A 21,400-nucleotide genomic window follows, 5' to 3' on the forward strand; every position below is an offset into this window, starting at 1 on the left:
TCCCTGCTCAGGATGGACAGACAGACAGACCCCAAACCAGCCCTGGACACGAGAGCAGCACCCCAGAATTCCATCAGCCATACACACAGGTTCACCAGGGTGCTTGAAACCAGTCAAGCAGTTTATTTTTATTTCTTAAAAAAAAAAAAAAAAAAAAGAAAACAAAGAAAAAAAATAAAACAACCCCAAACCCAGAAAATAAAAAAAAAATCCATCCCTTAAAGGTGAAGGTATAGACAGGGCATGGACACAGCTACATCTACCTTCTGCTGCCCCCCACCCACCCACAGTAATGGAGATTTATACACATTACATAATATAGAGACACATGGACAAACAAATGGGCTTTAGGAGCCTGGCAGGAGCTGGGCACTGCAGGGCTGATGCCCACCCAGGATGTGCCCACCCTGGCCTGTCCCCACATTCCAGCTCCTGGGTCCCAAGCCATGGCAGTGCCCCCCTTGGCACAGCCCCTGCTCAGGGAGGCTGGGCTGTGCATGGTGGGGGGCTGCCCCCGAGTTTGGGGTGCTTTTGGCCACCCTCCTCCTCCTCACGAGGTAGGCAGGGAGGTACAGGGAGGAGAGGCAGCCTGGCTTGGGGCACAGGTGGCTGCAGGACCGGGGGCACAAACCAGAGGAGATGCCAGCCCAGAGGCTCCTGGCATCTTCCCCACAGGAGCCTGGGCAGCCACGGCCCCTTGGCAGACAGGAGAGTGGAAAAGGGGTAAGGCTGCAGGTGTGGGCACCTCCTGAGGGGGATCCCACCGGGGCACTCCCTCTTGGAAGCTCTTTGGGAAGAAGGGAGAGCTCCTGCTCAGCGAGCCAATACAGTACTTGTGTCAGGAAAATGGAGCACGACCAGTTCTGAGGCTCAGGCTGGGAGGGGAGAGGGAACAGCCCTCTTCAGAGAGGAGACCACACAAATAGCACAGCCCTCTCTGAGGAGAGCCAGGGCACGAGATCTCTGAGACAGAGCTGAGATGAAAAGGCCATTCAGCAAAGGCAGGGCAAGGACACAGTGCCTGGGAAAAGGACACACAGCCCTTGCACCCTGTGTCAAGAGCAGGGATACAGGTCCAGCCCTTCCCAGATACCGTGGGAGCTGGATTTGGCTGTGGAGCAGCTCTGCTTTAACTCCTCCTGTCCCCACTCCTTTCCAAAGCAGAAGGGGTTGAGTGGAGCCAGGCAGAGCCAAGGCAGAGCTGTCCCAGCCCACCCCGGAGCACATCAACACCTCCCGCTGTGCCAGCGAGCAGCTTTGTTATTGCACTGCCTTGCAAACGCGGTGCTTTTTGCCAGCTCAGGTGAGTCAGCCTGGAGAAAACCGCAGGTGGGAGGGAGAGGAATCAGCCACACACCGGGGTGCCTGAATTCCCATGGCTAAAAATGAATTCTGGAGCTTCTGGGTATGAGGATGGTCAGGGTTTCTCTATGGGATCAAAGTGCCCCACTGCCCTCCCAGAATGATCCTGGGACCACTGCTTTCTTCTGTGTGCAGAGGGATCTTCACATTCCCAGGGTGGAAAATATGGACAGAGAAGGAAGTGAGCATCTGGGGGAGTGGAGAACGCTCCTTCAATTCAGAGGAGCGTTCTCCATTCTCCAATGTCATTATTTTCAGCAGCAAAACAATGTGGCTGCATTGCTCACACCTGCAATTAGACCAGAGAGGGCAACAGAGCTTGGTCAACACCAAACCTGACTCTGCCTTGGCAGGGATGCTGGACTGGATGATCTCCAGAGGTCTCTTCCAGCCCCAACAATTCTGTGACTCTGTGAAACCCACAAACATCTGGGTTTAAAGCTCTTCTGGAGAGAAATGTGGCCCTGGAGCTGCAAATAGCCAAGGACAGAAAGGAAGAAAGCAGCACTGGGGAATGACAGCTCCTCCTCCTGCTAGGATAAGCAGCAAGGCAGGAATGTCAGCATGGAAAAAGCCCAGGCTCTGCTTGCCCAGAGGCCCCTCCAAGCCAACCTGGCCCACAGGGTGAAATGCAAGAACCTGGAGGACGGGCAGGAGGCATGACAAACAAGGCAAGCAGCCCCTGAGCACCAGACACACCTCAGAACTGGTGGTGATGAGGAGCTGAGCTCCCACATTCTGGATTGCACTTGATAATGTCAGCACCGAGGGAAGGACCCAGCTCCCGGCTGCTGCCCGCCAGCCCGGGGAGCTCCGTGGGTCCTGGGAAGGGGTGGTCCCCTCCTAGTCCAACAGGCAGGGCAGTCTGTGTGGGGAGGAGAGCAAAGCATCCCTTTTCCAGGGGTTTTGGGGTCGTTCTGGTCCTCTGTGCCTTGCATAGAATTCCTCAGCTCCGGAAGCAAAACCCCTCTGATGTTTGGTTGCAGTACTGCAGGGGAGAAGCCTGAGAGCTGTCCTGGAGCAGCACAGCAGGACCTGGTAAATGAGGGTGTATTTTTCCCTATTTTTTTCCACCAGGAGGATGTTGAAGTTAACACTTGTCATCGTAGAGCGGGGAAGGACCAAGGGATGATCCCTGTGCAGGGGGAGCATGGCACTGCCCTTAACCAGAGACAGAGCTACAGGAACCTGTTCTTAGCAATCATTTCATCCTTTCTGCCACATTCCTCGTGGCTGTGCTACAGCCCTGGACTAAGCAACGTGACCTGCAACTCTTGGCCGTGACCCTGAGCTCCAGGGAAAGGCAAATCCTTCTGTGATTTCCTGCATTGGTACCACTCCACCTGGCTGCCGCTGGGCTTCTCTCCAGTTCACCACGGAGGTGGCAAAATGTCACTCAAGGTCCATCACCCCAGCACAGAGAACCACGGGAGCCAAGTCCTTTGGGGAACGTGAGGAGAAGGGTGGGTACAGGGAGCACGGGGGTGAGGAGGGGAGGCTGAGCTGCTTCCTCCAGCTGCTGCCAAGGGGCTCCAGCTGGGAGGCATGGGATCTCAAATTATTCTCTTTTCTTTTAAAGCCAGCCTTACAGAAAACTATAAATTAATCTGCTCATTAAATACTCAGGTGAGAGACCAGGGAGCCTCCAGCCATGGAGCAGCTACGGCTTCTTCCTCAGGTAATTGGAAGGGATCCAGCCCTCCCAGCACGGCCCCCCAGCCAGGACCCTGCAGAACCACCAGCCACTGCTGTTCTTCTCACGAACTTCAAACAAAGTCCCTTCTCTGAAGCTGTTGGTCTCCTCGTCACCTTCAAAATCCGCCACTGCCACGTACAGAGCTTCCCTGGAGATGTCGGGCCCGGGCGCTGAGGGCCTCTCCTTAGCCTCCCCTCTCTCCACGGGCCTGGAGATGACCTTTGGGGTGATGCTGCTTCTGGCTTTGGCTTCGTCTGACATGCAGGCCGAGAGGAAGGGCTTGGCTTTGGGAGGGACCAGCATGGGCCTACCCGGCACTGCCGAGGGCCTGGCCTCGGGAGCCTCCCGTGCCGGGGCCCTGGGCTCGGCGGGCACGGCGGCAGGAGCCCCCATCTTCTTGGGAGGGGGCGGCCTGCGCGGGGGCACCACGGGGCGCTGAGGGGCGTCCCGGGCACAGGGGGGGCTCGCAGGGCCCAGGGGAGATTTGGGCAGTGCCTCTTTGGGGGCAATGTCCAGCTTGGGCAGGGCTTTGCTCTCTGGAAAGCGCCCGCAAGGCTCCGAGGAGAGCGTGGCATTGCTGAAGGAGCTTTCCCCCGCAGCGGGGTCCTGCTCTGAGGGCTTCTCTGGGCACTTGGCAGGTCTCAGCTTGCTCCGCAGGCTGCAAATGTCCAGTCTGTCATCGGCTGGGGGTGGCTCGGGCCGGGGGGACGCGGCGGGTTTCGGCCTGATCTGAGGTCTTGACTTCAAGAACGGGTTCTGGGCGATGGGCTCAGGTTTGTCCTCCACGGGCTCAGCTTTTGGCTTGGTTGGCTTGACAATGGGCCGGAGGTTTGGCTTCTTCACCTCCTTGGCCGACACCTTGTGTCCACACTCCAGCCCCATTTCGTTCTTCAGCTGGAAGAGTTTGCCCTTCTCCGCTTTGAGCTCCGGCTTCTTGCTGTCCTTCGGGGCTGCCGACTGCTTGGGGGGGATCATGGGCAAAATCATGCCTGGGGGCTTGGGGGGAGGCCTCTGCCTCTCTAGTAACTCTCCTTCTGACTTAATGATGGACTCCTTCCTGGGTGGGAGGCTGGGCTTCTCCTCCGTGTCGCGGTCCGAGATCTCCTCGTAGCCCCCGGCGAAGGACAGGTCCCCGCTGTCAGGAGGCTCCTTCCCCTTCCAGTCCTTGCCCCACCTCCCAGTGCAGTCCATGCCGTTGGGAGGAGCCTCTGGCAGGGGTCGGCAGGGCCCTGTCACCTCCTCGCTGGCGCTGCCATCGGCGTCACCGAGCCGCAGCTGCGCCATCTCGTTGGGAAGGGGAGCCAGGAAATTGGGCCTGGAGGCGTTGCTGGTCTTCTTGTACTTATCAATGAAGGTGGCAGGGGCCCAGCCCTCCTTCTCCTCGATCTGGATGTACCACCAGCCGCTCAGGTTCTTCTCAATAACCTGCCAGGGGAAAAGGAGACCTCAGACAGCCACTCTGCGCTCAGGGGTCTCAGAAATGATGGCAGGGTGACACATGGCCTTGTGCTGCTCCAGCCAAAAGCTGTGGGATCCCAGGAGTGCCATCCTAAGGGGAGGGACAGCTGGTCCTGGCTGCCAGGGAAGGAAGAGGGCTGAGGAAGAGCTGCTGAGCTGCCTGTCCCTCCCGGAGCTGGCAGTGGCCACAGCGTGGCACTGTTGGAGCAGTGAAGCAGCAGCAGCAGCGATCCCATGTGGATCCCACCCTACCCAGCCTGTCTGCAGCTCCAGGAGCGGGGCTGGGGCCTGGCAGGGGCTGAGTGGGGCAGCCCTGAAGGAAAAATCCTCTTAGAGAGGCGTAAATCACATCCTCACACGGAGAAAGCGAAATCCCATCTGCAGGAGGGGTTCTGCCAGCAAAGAGGGTGTGCCAGGAATTCTGGAAGGGCTTTTAACTTTACACCTGGCCTAACTAAGAGGAAAATCTCCCATCTCCAATGCCATTGGTGGTGTGGGTTTATTTTCCATTTGCTCAAACAGAGCACTCACCCTTGGGGCACAGGAGGCCACCAGGAACGGTGTGGGGACAGAGTCTCCTGAGCTCCTACAGGTTTTTATGGCACTCTCAGAGTCTGGAATGCTAACAGACACAAAACCATGCCTGGTTTGCACCCAGAGCACCATGGGGAGCAGATCTCCCTGGCCTGGAAGGGGAGCTCCTGCCTGAAAGGTGCCAGGGCAATGGGAGCCAGTGACAGTGTGTGCAGGGAAGGTGACAGTCTCACCTCTACTTTCATTCCTGCCTGGAAGCTGATGCCATCAGGGATGGTGGTCTGGAAGTCAGCAATGGTGTAATATTCCTCTTCCACTTGAGGGGGGACAGGAGGCTTAGGCAGGTTCAGACCACGGGGCTGGGACAGAAAAACAGAAAAGCCATCAGTGTGTTTGCAGAGCAGGTGTGACACCACATCCAGGCACGGGGACAAGATCCCAACCGGCCACCAGAGCTCCTTGCAGTGCTCCCTTCCCTCCCCCTGTGCCACTGCTGCCCTCCCACACCAGCTGGCACTTACTATGGTGAGGTCTCGGCGAGGAGGTGGCCTCTGCCTCATCTTTGGGGACTCTGTGGAGGAACAATTCCAGATGCTGTTGAGTTTCCTGGCTTTTGAGCACGTGTTCAGGAAAGACAAGTGAGAGACAGAACAGAAAGGCAAGGAATAAACCTGTCCCAGAGAAAGGAACCTGAAGGAGGAAGCCATCAGCCCAGAATCCTGAGTGGCACAGGTCTCCCAGGTCTCAAGGCTATCCCAGCTTTCAGGTTCTCCTGGGAAATGCAGCTGAGGTGACCACGTGAAATTCCTTTTGCATTGCAGGACTGACCCAGAAGACCTGGCCTGCAGAGGGGTTATGATCCCAGAATCTCAGAATCATGGAATTGCCTGGGAAGACCTCAAATCCCATCCCATTCCACCCCTTGCCATGGCAGGGACACCTTCCACTGTCCCAGGCTGCTCCAAGCCCTGTCCAGCCTGGCCTTGGACACTTCCAGGGATGCAGGGCCTGCCCACCCTCACAGGGAAGGATTTCTTCCCAATATTCCACCTAAACCTGCTCACTGTCAGTGTGAAGCCATTCTCCCTTTTTCTGTAGAACATCCTCTCAATCTTTCTGGCAGGCTCCCTTTAGCTGCCCCCAGTTTCTGAGAGGAGAACATCTCCAGCTGACCCTACAGCCTGGCAGGAGATCCCCAGCCTGGGAGGGGATGCCCATCCCACCTGCTGCCCCTCAGCAGGTCCCTGTGCCCCAGTGTGTGTGCCACGATCTCCTGACCTTGCTGCAGAACCCACAGGCCCTGCCAGTCTGTCAGCTCACAGCCTCTTACATTGCTCAAAATCTGTGGGGAAGGCTGTGTTTGGAGCTCACCTGAGGCCATGTTTGACCCCACCTGAGGCCATGTTTGACCCCACCTGAGGCCTGTTTTGAGCCCACTCAAGGCCGTGTTTCAAGCCCACCTGAGGCCATGTTGGAGCCCACTGAGGCTGTGTTGGAGCCCACCTGAGGCTGTGTTTGGAGCTCTCCTGAAGATCTGTTTGGAGCCCATCTGAGGCCGTGCTTGGAGCCCACCTGAAGATGTGTCTCAAGCCCTCCTGAGGCTGCATGGAGCCCACCTGAGGCTCTGTTTGGAGCCCACCTGAGGCCCTGTGTGACCCCACCTGAGGCCCTGTGTGAGCCCACCTGAGGCTCTGTTTGGAGCCCACCTGAGGCCCTGTGTGACCCCACTTGAGGCTCTGTTAGGAGCCTGAGGCCGTGTTGGAGCCCACCTGCCCTGCCCAGCACTCACTGCGGCGGATGTCGGCGCTGGGCAGGGCCCGGCTCTCCAGCCTGCTGTCCCTCTGGCCCCCCAGCCCGTCCTTGTCCCTGCTGGCCAGCAGCTGCTGCCTGGAGATGCCATCCAGATCCAGGGCACTGGAGTGAGCCGAGGAGCCCGAGCCCAGCTTCGGTGGGAAGCCATCTCCGTTGCCCTTCCTGAGGTAGGAGGCAGGGGCCCAGCCCTCCTGGCCCTGGTACCTGTGGGGACAAGGACAGCAGGGTCACTGCGCAGAGCCCCGGGACACGCCAGGCACCTGAGCCCAGAGCTCAGCACACACCTTGGCTGAAGGCACTGCTGCCAGCTCTGGGCAACAGGAGCTCGCCAGGTTCTCCATGGCACCAGCAGAGCTCCCTCATGGTAATGCTCCCACACAAGCTGGCCCCAGCCAGGGCCAAGGGCTGGGAATGCTGTGAAGCCCAGTTTGCACCTCAGCAATGGCACCAGTTCAGGAGTGAAGAGCTCTGGCAGGGAAAGCAGAGGGAAAACCAAGAGTGCTGCTGCTGGGATTGATGTACCTGGTCTTTGGAGGGAGCACGAGCCCTCTCCCTGCTGGCAGCCTGGATCCCCTCCCTGCTCTAAATCTGTTTAGGAGAGAAACCAGCCCCGTGCCCTGACTGAAAAACCACATGCACAGCACCCCTGCCATGCCAGACCCTCCCTGCTGGCTGGGCTGCAGCCACCTCGTTCAGATGGCACCAACTACCGAGCCTGTAATTGCCTTTCAGCTCCTGTGGCAGCCCTCTGTGCCTCAAAGGGCAGTGGGTGTGTTTCTGGGGCTGTGCTGCTGCCAGAGCACAGGTTCAGTGTGAGGTTATGAAAACTGCAGCATGTGCTCCCACCCTGAGCAAGCCCGGCCCTTTGCTCAACCACAGAGAAGAGAAATGAGCTTCCAGCAGAAAACAAGCCTAGCTGGGGATGGGCTGGGGCCTTTGGCTCAGCACACCCTGCACACAGCAGAGCTGGCCCAGACCTGGCCATTCCCTGCAGGAGCCTCCAACAGAGCCAGGGGATGCAGCCAGCCCTGGGACATTCCTGGGTTTTCCCACCAGCAGGATGTGAGACCCACTAAAGCTCTGCTGGAGGACACAGCCACCTCCCAGCACAGGAAAACTGGGCAGTTCAAAGATTTTCAGCCAAAGCTGTGCTTGAACATCAAATCTGTCAGGATGGAGAGAAATGAGTTCTGGAAGTCTGCCCTCCCCAGCTCACAGACTTGCCTTGGGACTGGACATCCCACAGCCCCAGCTGCAGTGCCTGGGCCAGTACCTGATTTTCCACCAGCCCTCCAGGTTCTTCTGGGTCACCACCACCACGGCCCCTCTGTCCAGGTTCATCTCATCCTGGTCTCTTGCAGTGTAGGGGTAAATCACCGTGTACTTCTCCTCTGTTGGAAAGGAAGAGCAGCTTCACTGAGGAGCTGCTTGATGGAAGCCTGGCCTCAGCTGGACAATGGCTATGAAGTGCTTCATACAAATGATAATTCTTGTAATTTAGGTGCAAACACACAGAGATACACGACCATTCAAAGGGAAATGACAGTGAAATGTATTTGGAATTGTAAACCTTGCTGAGTTGCTCTGGCCCAAGAAGTTCTCTAAAACAGTTTCTCCTCTCCCTTAGGACTAAAGACTTTTCACATCTCATCACAGAGGCTCTTCCATGCATCCATTTCAGCTCAAATTTCATTCTCAGGGTCTTTAAAGAGGAACTGTCCTCTGCAAGGGGTGAGAAATCCCACAGGCATGAGGGGGCAGCCCCATGCACACAGAGGTGCCCTCAAACTGCTCCAGAGCAGGAGATCTGCAGGAACATCACCATTTAACCCCCAGGACAGTGGTCAAAGCCATGTGGGGAGCCTGGAGAAGAACCTCATGTCCTGTCCACCAGAACAAGGGATGGTAAGCAGGAATGTGAACGTTCTTCCCTTCAGGAGGAAGGAGAAACATCCTAAAAGCCATGCAGCCATGTCAGACAAAGGGGTCCATCCATCCTCCCCTCCCTCAGCTCCCTCTCTGGAAGAAACACAGGGAAATAATTGCCTGTGCTTAAGCAGTGCCTTCACAACAGGGTGAAGGCCTTTTGGGGAAAAATCTGCCTCCAAAATCCACCCCTCTGGACATCCCTACATCCCCACCATGCAGCTTTCCTGGATTTGTCCTCTGGGAGTGGCACAGCTCTGGAAGGGTCTGATTTCCCACACCCTTCATGCAGGGGAGACAAGCAGAGAATGTCCTGTCACATCCAGCAGGACCTTCTCCTCCTGACCCCACCTGGAAGCACCAACCCAGGTTACTGCAGGAACTGAGGCAGCAGCTGCAAGAATTCTGCACGTGTGTGCTGGGGGAAAGCAGGAACTGCAGTTTCTGAGCCCAAAACAAGACGTGAGAAGGAAGAGCTGAGAGAGGAGAGGGAGTGCAGGCTGAGGAGCAGGGGTGGCACGCTCGGAGGGCTGACACATGCACAGCAAACCAACATGCACACAAGGCTCCAACACAACACAGGGGCAGCCAAGAAAGTCTCTGTGTGCTCCACCTTGAGCCCATCCAGGGGTGTACAAGTCCCCGAGGGTCCGGCGGCGGCCAAGGTGCCTGGGCAGAGACCAGTACCTCCATGGCACTGGGAGCAGCACGGGGGGAAGCAGGAGAAGGACAAGAGAGGACGTAAGGAGGTGGCACTTCAGGTCCAGGAGGAGACAGGGCTGGCACAGAGATTCTGCTCACCTGGAGCCCTCCCCAGGCTGAGCCCCCCTCCATCTGCAGCTGCCCAGACGAGGGGCTGAGCCAGCTACTGCTCTGCCTTGGGCACACGGAGGCACTGGCAAGGATCTGTTATCCAGGGGCACTTGGGATTTGCTCCAAGGACAAGCTGGAACCTTGCCTTTCCCACACTGGGTGCTTTGTTCTGCACATGCACTGCCCAAGGACCTGGGCTTTGCTCCTCCTCCAGGGCAGGTAAAACAGCTCCCTGGGCTGAAAGGAGGCACTGGGGTGAGCATTTCTGGGAGGTGGCACCTCTGTGGAGGAGCAGAGAGGCCAGTGGATGCACCACTAGTGTCCAGCTGCCCCAGCTGTGCTGCAGCACCGGGCAGGCAGGACCATTCCTGGGGTTTTGTCCCTTTTCCCAGGTTTTGTTCCTGGGTTTTGCCTCCCCCAGGCTCGTGCCCTGCCCCACTCAGGGAGCGTGATGCAGTGCTTCCAGCAGAGGAAGCTGGGGCAGATGCCTCCAGCAGCTTCTTACCTTCATCAGGCTGCATTGAGAACTCATCCTGGACTCCATCCTGGGCCTCCAGGCAGGTGGCTGGCACCCAGCCTTGCTCCTCCAACGTGCTCACAAACCACCAGCCTGAGGAGAAAACAGCAGGAGGCTCAGCCAAGGGCTCACACCAGCCAAAAACTCCCTCCCTCCCTCCAAACCATGTGCCTGGGGGGCTGTGACCCCTTTCTTGCATCTCCATGGGAAGCTGGGGTGACCCCAAAGCAACAGAGCCAAGCACAGGGGAACTGCAGCTGAGTGACCTCTAAAAGTACAATTCCCTCCCCAGGAAAACCAGGAGAGGCTCTGAGAGTTTTTTCTGCCCCTTCATGGTTCATTTTCCCTCAGTGTGGGTCAGCAAGCCTGGGCTAATTAGCAGAGATGAATACCCTGTGTGTGAATCGATGGCTGAGTCCTGCTGCGCTCGCCTTCTCTACGTTTGGGGAAGCAGCAGAACTGAAAAGCCAGGAGCAAATGCAGGATTTAAAACATCAGCTCTCCCAGTGGAAGCCCAGCCAGCTCCAGAGAGGCCACAAGCAATTCTGGCCCCCCTGTGTGCCCAATCAAAACCAACGCTTGCTGCTCGTTATTAAAAGCACAATTTGTGTCTTTAGGGGGGAAAACAAAGACTGAGTATTACCCTCAGAACCCCCCCAGTGAGTCATTTAGAAAGACAACTAGATTGTCAGGGAGGGAATCAGCTACCTGCATGGGAGGGAAAAGCAGGGCTGACCTTTAATAAATAAATGATTTTCCACAGCTTTTGAGCTGGCTGTGCTAATCGTTTCATTTGCTTCAGGGTTGCTTTTATTTCTCTCGTTCTCAAACAGAGCTGCTGGTGCAACTGATCCTCTGGCAACCAGCTCTCCAGAGCTGTTAAAATCTATTCTCATTTAACTCCCCCCAACAAACAACTTCTGTAAGCTCCAGGGAATAAATTCTCCGTGACATGGCTCAGTCCCTTTGCAGAGGTTAGGAGCAAGTTTAAGTTTTGAAGCAAGCAAAGAGCTCGGCTGCTGCCCACAGGAATTGTGAATGCACTAAGGGGGCTCTCATGGCCACCTCGAGATTGTCCCCCTCTGTCACTCACTAAAACCAGCCTGCCAAGCCCAGGGATGGCTTTTGTCCTCAGCACACATCAGCCAAGTTTTCCAGCACCAAGAAGCACCAAGGAGAGACTGACGAAGGGGGACGGCGCCGGGCGCTCGGCACGGGGGAATCAGCCCTGAGAGAGAGCCCTGCAGCCTCGTCCACACTCACAGACCAGAGCTGCTTCCTGCACATCCCACCTCAGCTCACCATGCCCGTGGCATGCCTGGGGGCTGTTCTGCTTGAGGAGAACCCTGACAAGCCCAGGACTGCTCCTGTGCAGCCCCACAGCCTGCGCAGAGCCCAGCTCCCTGTACCTGATTCGTTCTTCTCAATGATATCCACCACCTGGCCCACGCACAGGCTGATCTCCGAGCTCTCCTGCTTCTGGTAGTCGGCCACCACGACATACTGCTCCAGCACCAGGGGCTCAGCCGAGGCACAGTCAGCTCCTGCACAGGGAGGGGGACAAAACCGACCCGTGTGCCAGGTCAGCACTGTCCCCAGGGCACGGCCACCGCCACCCAGCAGCTCCGGGACGCCTGGGGACCCCAGCGTGAGAGGGGTGAGCCAGAGGTTTGGGCAGAGTGAGGGGGACAGAGATCAAACCAGCAGCCAGGTGAGGTGGGGACAGCCAGGTGAGACCTGCTGCTGCCCACCAGAGCCATCCAAGCAACCTCCACCAGCCACCACCAGCACAGGAGCTCACAGCAGCCTGGACCTGCCTGGGGTTTTGGGGACCCTCCTGTGCACAAGGAGGGTTCTCCTCCCCAAAACTCCTGCCCCAAAACACAGAGCCTGCAGCGGGTTCTGCTGGGCTGAGGAGCCCCAGAACCCCTCCCAGAGGTGTTTGTAGGATGGAGGTGTTTGTAGGACAGGGCACATCCCCTGTCCTCCCAGCCCCGCTGGGCTCAGCCCCTCGGTCTGCTCTGCTCCCTGCCCAGCTGCACATCCCGGTCTCCTGGCAAAAAAGGGGGAAAAATCCCCCGAGGAGGGGCAGAGGGGGCAGAACACAGCGGGAACAAAGCGCTCCTGCGGCCAGCAGGAGGAGAGCCGGGCGGTGCCGTGGAACGGAGCTGGACCGGCGGCAGGTGGCACTGCGGGATAAGCCGGGATAACGAGGGACAGCCGGGACAGCGGGATAACCATGGGACAACCATGGGACAACCAGCAGCACTGCGGAACAACCGGGACACCAGGAGCACTGTAGGATAACCCGGACACCAGGAAAAGAAAAAGAACTTCAGAAAGGAATTGCTAAGCATGTCAGGATCTGCTGTTGTACCTGGAACTCCTGCTGGACCCAGAATTGTGTTTCCTAGCAGACATGGGAATTTCTCTGTCTGATTTAAATGTAATGCCAAAGGGGGAACAGTTGTTCAAATGCTCTTTTGCTAAGGGGGAGAGATGAGCAGGTGCATTTTATTCAACCACTACTGGTGAATGTTATGTGAGGTCAGGGGAGGCCCTGGTATGGGTTCCTTGAGGTCATTTGGGGTTCCTTAAGGTTATTTGGGATTACTAGAGGTCACTGGAGTCCCTGTGAGGCATTGTTTTAGTTCATTTGGGGTTACTGGAGGTCATTAGAGTATTTTTTAATTGATCCAGGGGTTACTTAAGGTCACAGGGGTTACTTGAGGTCAGTGGAGTATTTTTTAATTGATCTTTTAAATTGCTCTCTAATGCCCCAGAGATTTGGACTTCTCAACTGGAAGAAAAGGCTGGGAGACCTTGGCTATCAGGAGCCATCTACAAGGATTACTGGGCTAGTATGAACTCCCCTTGTCTGCTTTATTCTCTGTATTTACCTGCCACACCTGGTGCAGAGACCAGGAAAAGTCAGGAGGGGGTGTTTCAAATGTTCCAGGTTGTTAAAAAGTAGAGTTTGTAAAGACAAATTGAGAGATGAGAGGAGGGGTTGAGAGGAAAGACGTGTGCTAAGGTGCCATCCTCATCCTGCAGGAGCAGGACAAGATCTAGGAGGTCCTCAGGACTCCCAGGATCTTCTGCTGCCTCCTGGAGATGTTCACAAGGTCACAGACTCTCCCAACTGCTTCTGAGAATGCCAGACCACAGGCAAGATTGAAACGAACCACGTGTCTGCAGGGCAGTGATATTTCAAGGAAAAGGAAGGAAACTGTCTGTGTCCATAAAGAGCACTCTGCAGAGCTCCAGGTGAGAGAGGATCTGTTCCTGCTCAGGAAAGCTTCCTCCACCCCAAAACCCAAAGGTGGGGCAGCAGGCAGAGCTACAAATAGCCCTCCAAAGTGAATGGTGGATGCTGGGACTATCTCTTCTAGCAGCTCAATTAAAGGCTTGTGCTTAAAGGGATCTGAGGATCTACCCAGCCCCTGAGAGAAGAATAACAACTGCAGGAAGAGATAATACTCCCCTGTCTGCCTCCCTCCTGTAATTACACCCGTGCCTCTGAGGTTATTTGTAGTTCCAGCAGCCAATTCTGGATGCTCCAATGTACCCATTAAACCAGAAGAGAAGTGGTAAACCGAGCTTGGAGGAAGAGGTAGGCGTTAATTTCGGGAGCATTTCACCTGCCCTAACCATCCTCAACCACAAAAACACAGCCTGGAGTGAGCAAAGCATCCTGAGCACAGCCAGAGCTGGGCTCCTCAAAACAGCACCTGTGTGAAGCTGCCCAGGGAGGTGGGAGACAGCAGCAGAGCTCTGAGCTGGGCAGGGGAGGAGGAATTCATCCCCCAGAGAGGGGTTTGCAGGCAGCTCAGGCAGGAGCTGGGCATCCTCAGATGTGACAATGACACAAATGTGACCTAGGGAAGTGGAATCCATGGAGTCAAGGGACCATGAGGCCTTGGGCTGGGCTTGCAGAAGTGATGCTCGCCCTGGATGAAGGAGAGGCACTCAGCACATCCCAGAGCCAAGCCAGGGCTGCTCAGAACAGTGACCTCACCCTCAGCCAGCCCAAAAATCCTTGCAGGTTTTGTTTGGCCAGAAACTTGGCCTTTCACCCAAGGGTTGGGATGTACAAACCCGGCAGGAAATCTCACAGATAGGGGGAGATGCTTATGATCTTTTTCCTTTCCCCTTTCCCTTTTCTTTTTCCTTTCCTTTTTCCTTTCCTTTCCCCTGGCTTTTCACATGCCAAAAGTGAGGAGCTTCTGACAGAGCTTGGCCACTGGTGTTCCCAGAGGGAAACAGAGAGCTCAGTACTGAATTAGGGGCACAGGTATTTGGGTTTGAAGGCTGATGTACACTCCAGCCTTTGCCTAATGCATCTCCCAAAAATGCCATTCTTTGGATAAAGTCCCTTCCTCCTCTGCCTGTGTGGGTCAGATTCAGAGCTCTCAGGACAGCCCCTCTTCTCCCTGACCTGAGGGGTTTGGGATGATCAGTCCTGCAAGGGGGATGGACCTTCCCCCTGCTCTCACTGAAATGGGCACTGAAGGCTCTGCTGAATTCTTTGCAAACCCTCTCATCTCCCCAGGGATTCTTCCAGAATGTGGAAAACAATCACATGGAAATACCATCCACCAGTGGGGTTTCAGACAGCTCCCCTGAGGCTCCTTCACTGCCTCTCCTCAGCCCAAACACTGCAGGGACGTTCCTCAGCACTGCAAAAGGGACGTGGGCACACAAGAAAGCAGCTAAAAGCAAACTGGCAAAGGGGCATTTGAGGTCTCTGCCAGCCTCCTTGCCTGCTCCACCCAAATATAAACTCTGGAGGCAGTTTCAGGCTCGCCTGCACCATCCATGGCTCTCCATCTGTGCCTTCTGTGAGAGGCAGAGAGAACAGAAACGCTCCTACAGTCAGGGCACTGATGGCATGGCTGCTTTTAGACAAACCTAAATCAGGGGCCCAGGCAGAGCCCCAAATCTGGGATAATCCACCCCCTGCAAGCTGTGCAGAGCCCACGCCTCAGGCTCAGCCAGGTGGGATTACAAGTGCTCTACAGAAAGCTAAGCAAAGAAAGCAGATTTTATTTCCAGTGCTCACACACACCGGGCCCTCCACCAAACTCCAAGTGTCACCTGAGTCTCGTGGTCACCACAGGAGCAGCACTTTAACCCACTCTGCATCCCAGTGTTTGCTCAAATCCCATTTCCAATCCCAGCACCTCAGAGCTCTTTCCAGCACTACTCAAGAGCAGTCCACCCCCTCTCAGGCAATTGGGAAATGGCTTTTTGGACAAGCCTCGTGATTTTTGTTTGTTAGCAGCTGTTGGATGACCCCTCCTCAGGGACATCCTGGATTGAAGGAGTATTTTTTGTGCCTTGCTGCACATTTGCTACCTCAAAGCAGGCCTGGCCTGAAGACCCAATGAGCCACCAGGGATTTCCTCAAGGTTTAGAAGGAGTTGGGGTGACAGCAGCTGAACCAAATTCTGTTTCTGCTGCCAGGAAATGCAAGACAGAGAGATGAATCTCTGAGCACGTCTGGCACGAGGCATCAACCCTGTGTAAGGTTACTGGGAGCAAACACCTTTCCCTGGTGGCTGCTGCCAGGGCCAGAACAGCACATCCTGCCCTGCCAGAGCAGGCTCTGCCTTGGATGTTATCCAAACTCTTTCTCCTCAGTGGAGAACTCCTGCTTCTCTAACAGGCAGCGTCCTTAAATTGAATTTTGCCCTCATTGAACTGAGTTATGCAGCAGAAGTTTTTTTCCTCTTCTCAACCCTACTCTTGTCCCCAGCACTTCAGAACAGAGCCAGGTTGTGCTGGAAAATGGTTCATGAGGGTTTAAAATGCCCATCCCAATGTCCTGCTTGGGCAGAGAGCAGTCAGAGATTGAGCAGAAAATGCTGTCCAAAGGCTTTACCAGGTTAAAACTCTGTGAGCCCCACAGGAGAGCACTCAGCCCATGAGAACAGATCAAACCCAGGAGCCACCAACCACACCAGAGCTTCCCACCTGCATCCTACCAGCAGCCCCAGTGAAAACATCAGCTCCTGGAGGAGGGATGACCTGCAGCTCCCCTGGAAAAGGAACTGGAGTCTTTGAGTCCCTGCTGGGCCTCTCCTCCCTCCTGCAAGAGGAACCCACTCACCCACCAGTGGGTTTGCTCACACAGGCGATGGCAGTGCCAGTCCTCTGGCCAGAATCCTTCCCACCACTGATTTCAGCAGGATCTCCACGCAGCCAAAGCTCAGACCTTCCTTCCCAAAGAATTTCACATCATTTTCATTCCTTCTGCAGCTCCAGGAGCTGAAAGATGCCTCCTCAACCCACAGATCAAAGGCTCTTCCACTCCTCTCTCCTGCTCTTTTTGGGAAGCTCAAATAACCCTAAGCCACACCAACAAGGGGGTCTTTCAGAGATGTCCCCCTCTCCTGAGGAGCAAGGGTAGAGCATCCCAGACCCAACCACCTTCCCAAGGCTCCCAGCTGGTGCCATGGAGAAGGAGAGCATCCTGCTGCACCAGGAGACTTCCAGCCCCACGCTGCCCCCCAGACAGCTCAGACGTTCCCCTGAACTCCTGAAACATTTCATCCCCAGCCCTGCAGATCTTCAGCAGGACCTGGGGCACGTCCCCTGCCCGTGGAGCTGCACCAGAGCCAAGCCCCAGCCCCTGTGCCACCACCCCGTGTCCACCAGCCACCACAGAAAGCCACAGGGGATGTGACAGCTTCTGGCAAGGGTGACAAGCTTCCTGCCCCCCAGGTGAGCAGGTGTCCCCTGAGAAAGGCAGAGCAGAGCAAGGGCAGGAGCAGCTGTTAGTACCTCTGTGCAGGAAAGAGGCCGTTCTCTGGACAATCCCTGAGAGGAACAAAAGGATGGGAGACAAGGCATGAGGCAGGGAGGGGATGGACTGGGGGTCCAGCAGTGCTCACAGCACCTCCAGGGCAGTGCTGGGAGCTGTGGGCATCTGACCCACCTTGGGGAGCACCACAGAGGCTCAGGGGATATGGGATGGGGGCCTGGGTGGCAATGGGGTGGGACCTTGCCCCACAGCAGGAGAGCTGGCCTGTGGGTGGGAGGAGGAGTTGGTGTGACCAGCAGAGAGGAAAGGAGTCCTTACCAGACCTCTTCTTCCCAATGGGCTCCCTGAAAAAGAGAAGGAAGAGTGTCAGCAGAGCAAGGGGACAGCTGGGGTGCTGGCCAAGTGACAAACCCACCCAGGAGCGCACCCAGTGCTGGCTCTGGTGGGGCCACTGACCTCCCTCAATCAGCCATTCTCTCCATGGTCATCAGCCACCTGCAAACAGCCCCTGCCCCCTCCTTTCATTCCATAATTTCATGTTTTGTCCTTCCCAGGCTGAGCTTGGCTGCTGGCCTGGCCTTACAACTTCCACCAAGGAACTTGGTACCACCTCGGGCACTCATCCATGGAAGAGCCAATAAAATGAAATAAAATGAAATGAAATGCAGCTAAGATGGAGTGGAAACAAACAGGACATTGTCACAGAAACTGGAGCCTGTTGAGCTCAGAGACCACAGTCTGTGCAGAGACCTGAACACCACGTCCCAGGTGCAGAGACCAACAGGGGAATCTGGGACAGAGCATCCCAAAGATTTCTCAACAGAGGCAGCACTGCAGAACTAAATCAGAGTTAATTAATAAGCCCCATTAAAACTGCCCCAGTTCAGAGGTGCCACAGGGAAGGGAGGCAAACCAAGGCTGGAGATGGGAATAACTGGAGTTCCTGCCCTGCCTTCTGCTAAAGCCATCACTGTAACTCATCCCCTGCTTCCCTTCCCTGGCTGCTCCCTCTGAGTGAGGGGGCAAGGCAGGAGCTGCAATTCCACTTTGCTGCTGGGATGTTCCTGGCAGGGACACAAAGAGCTGCAGGTCTGAAGAGCAGCAGCCCTGGCTCAAGCACCTCAGAGGGGACAGGAGCTCAGACAAGACAGGAAACAGTAATGAACTCCTGGCAGCATCTCCTCCTCCTCAGATCCCCGTGGAGCAGAGAAGGGCAGAGCAGAGCTCACATGCACAGCTCCCTGGAAACTCATGGCTCCAGCAGAAGGGAAGGAAAAAGCACTCTGCCTTCCACTGCAAATCTCATTTAGCTCCAGCCCCCCAGCAGCCACAGCACAGCTACAAAGCCCCAATGCCCAGCTGGGACAGGGGGACACCAACCAGCCCCACAGAGGTGGAAAAAGCCAGGGATGCTCCTCCAGCTGCTCCCCAGAGTGCTGAAGGCAAGGGTTGATGTGTGACTGGAGCCTCACTTAGAGCTCTGAGCCAGCACCACAGCCTCAGGGGGCTCAGCTCAGTGTCCTTCAAGAACCTCATAATCCCCTGAAAGGAAACTTGGACACATGGAGAACTCCTAGCACATTCAATGCCACTTGTTTTAGGAACAGAGAGTCAGGTTTCTCAAGCATCTTCTCTAGGCAGCATCCCTGAGGATCCAGGGGTGGGAAGGAGTGAGATGGGGAGCACAGAGATTGAGCAGACTTTAAAAATAAATTAAAAACAAAGAGGCTGCTTTTCAACAACCTGTAAGACAACTGAAATTCTTCATGGACTCACAGGGTCATCATTCAGGCAAGAAATGTTAATTAAAAGTCATTAATTCTAAAGCCAGGTCTAAAGAAGAGTTGTTACAAGCTGGCTTAAGTTTGTAAACTCTTTCCTAAGGCACATTTGGTGGCTGCTGGGCCAGGCAGGTCCCAGAGCTGCAGGGAGGTGGCCCTGAGGTTGTCACCCAGAAAAACCCAGCTTGCAGTGGGACTCACAGGAGAAAAGTGCCCCCAAATGTGGCTTTGGGGACCTCAGCACTGGCCCTGCTGCCACAGCCAGCTGGTGGAAAAGGTGAAGGACTGAAGAGGCAACACAAGAAAACAACTGCAGCTGCTGCAAACCCAAGAGCCACATCAAACAGGATGGATCTGAGGTCAGCATTCCAAGAAAACATCTCCCTCATATAAAAAAAACCCAGCCTCTCCTGTAAAAAAACAAAAAGTCCTGCTGTAACACAGTAATGCCACCAAAATAGCTGTCAGGAGGGGCTTCATCTCCTAAGCATTCAGCCAGCATGGAGATGTTTGCAGGATTTATGGAGGCAAGGAACAGGGTACAAGGGAGCCCTTGTTTGGGAGAAGTGATGTTTAGCAAATGCTCCAGCAGCACTGAAAGGAGCCCCTGTCCTGTCCCCACACTCCAGGGCACTGCAGAGTTGGCCAAGCTGAGCCCTCAGGCTCAGGACCTGCCCTGGTAGCTCAGAAAAGCCAGTGCTCTGTCCAGGAGCTGGCACACAGCAGGGCTCTGCAGAGTTTGGTGTTTCTGTCTGCTGTCATCCAGGACAGCCAGCTCTCACAGAAAGGGAAGGAGGAGGCTGTTCTGGAGCTGGGATCCAGCCTGAGCTCCTGGTGAACGTGGGGATCAGCAGAAATGCAGAACAAAGAACTCTGTGTACAAGCTGTGATCTGTCTGCAGAGCAGGACACGACCCCAGAGCCACAAGCCAGCAAGAATCCTTGTCCAAACCAACATCCACCAACTCATGGGTCTCTGGTCCATCAGCAGAAGCTCCTGGAGTGGCTCCCTGCAGCCCCTCCATCCTAGGGCAGGGACAAAGCTCAAAGCAACAGCTTTTGTAGGTGTTTTATACTGGATGGGCTGCCCAGCTCCCCAGAAAACCCAGAGAAAGATGCTTTTCATTGAAGAGGTTTCTCATGGCCAGGGGTGGGAACAGCACCACAACAGCTCCTCCCCCACCACATCCCACTTGTAACTGTGGGCAGTGAATAAATAACTGCTTGGTAATACTAATAACTAGTTAATCAATAATATTAATAATTTATTAATGACTATTAGGGCCTTGTTTCTGTTAACATGAGGGAGCCCAGGTTAATTCTGTTAACCTGGGCTCCCTCATGTCCCAGAGCTGAAACTGAGCTGGAGGAGAGAGCAGCTGAATGCCTTGACTCAGCAGTGGCTCTGTGCCCAGCCCCTCAGACCTCCCCAGCCTCATTCCAGCCCCTCTGCTGTGGTTAAAACCAGCTCTGAGCTGCAAAGGGCTGGGGGGAGCTGAGGGGTGCACACAGCAACCTCCCACCTCAGCATCCTGTGCTGCTCAGACCTGCTGAGAGACGTGGGGAGCAGGAATTTGATGACTTCTGTTCTTTGAAGCTGCAGGGCTTCCATCCAACACTGAGGAGAAAAATCCCACATCCCCCAGATTGCTAACTTTCCAGAGGTTTCTTTTTCCATAAGCATTTCTCTTCTCCTCCTTCCCTCACTGCTCTTCACAAACTCCTCTGGATTCAGCCTCGTTCTGCCCCACACTGGGCAGCCCTAGGAGTTGGAAGCAGTGGGGTTGGAATTCCAGCCCAGAGCTGCTGCACAGGGATCCACATCACAAAAGCCACCAGCTGTCACTGCCAGTAGAAACCCTGCCACCTCCCCCTGCCCTGCTGTTTGATGTGGTCTCTCCAGGACACAGGAATATCTGGGGACAAGAGGGGATGGAGGGAGGGCTTCACCTTCCTCTTCCACCCACCAAAGGCTGGTGGGTCCTGTCTCACCTCCCCTCCTGGCTGTGACACCCTGCCCAGCCGGGAGCAGTGGTGGAAGGAGGAGGAATAAAGTCAGAGTTTGACCCTTTTCCTCTCCCTGGGACAGGCTGGGGCTTGGAGAGCAGGGGGAGGTTGGGAAGGGCTGAGGAGTGCTCGTGTTGTTCAGCACAGAGCTGCTGAAGGGAGCAGGAAAAGCAGGAGAGCCCTGGCTCAGCCCTGGGAGAGCTCCAGCTCTGGGGAAAACAGCACCACAGGGGCCTGCAGAGAAATGCTTGGGCTGTCCAACCTCCTCTTTCCATTCCCAAACACTGCCAGAACCAAGGACTGAATTCACCCTTTGCAGTTAAACCAGAGCTCCACAGACTGCAGTTAAATCAGAATTCCATGACTTACAGTTAAACCAGAGCTCCAAGAACTGCAGTTAAACCAGAATTCCACGAACTGCAGTTAAATCAGAGCTCCATGAACTTCAGTTAAATCAGAATTTCACAAACTGCAGTTCAAACCAGGATTTCAAGGACTGCAGTTAAACCAGAATTCCATGACTTGCAGTTAAAGCAAAATTCCATGAGCTGCAGTTAAACCAGAGCTCCACAAACTGCAATTAAACCAGAATTCCAAGGATTGAATTTAAACCAGAGCTCCAAGGGCTGCAGCCAGCTGTGGCCCAGGCAGGGTCTGACATCCTGGGGTGCAGTGAGTTGGGTGGAGCCTCACCTGCACCCAGACAGAACAAGCACAGGTGGATCCAAC

General features: G+C 55.4%; 1 protein-coding gene across 2 annotated transcripts in view; it reads right to left on the bottom strand.

Annotated features, from left to right (window-relative positions):
- Nucleotides 1-100: 100 nt before the first annotated feature.
- Nucleotides 101-21,400, bottom strand: part of SH3PXD2B (SH3 and PX domains 2B) — a 60,552-nt gene continuing 39,252 nt past the window's right edge. The window contains exons 6-14 of one of the 2 annotated variants that reach the window (XM_030229284.2): nt 17,203-17,228; nt 16,905-16,940; nt 11,528-11,662; nt 10,107-10,211; nt 8,136-8,253; nt 6,840-7,066; nt 5,572-5,621; nt 5,284-5,409; nt 101-4,483 (exon numbers count right to left, since the gene is read on the bottom strand). In XM_030229284.2, coding sequence (XP_030085144.2) covers nt 3,023-4,483; nt 5,284-5,409; nt 5,572-5,621; nt 6,840-7,066; nt 8,136-8,253; nt 10,107-10,211; nt 11,528-11,662; nt 16,905-16,940; nt 17,203-17,228 — 2,284 coding nt within the window. In that variant the 3' untranslated portion in view covers nt 101-3,022. The remainder of the gene's footprint in view (nt 4,484-5,283; nt 5,410-5,571; nt 5,622-6,839; nt 7,067-8,135; nt 8,254-10,106; nt 10,212-11,527; nt 11,663-16,904; nt 16,941-17,202; nt 17,229-21,400) is intronic. The other variant, XM_009091539.4, reaches the window with a different exon arrangement.

Source organism: Serinus canaria, chromosome 13 (genome assembly GCF_022539315.1).
Source record: "Serinus canaria isolate serCan28SL12 chromosome 13, serCan2020, whole genome shotgun sequence".
NCBI lineage: Eukaryota > Metazoa > Chordata > Aves > Passeriformes > Fringillidae > Serinus > Serinus canaria.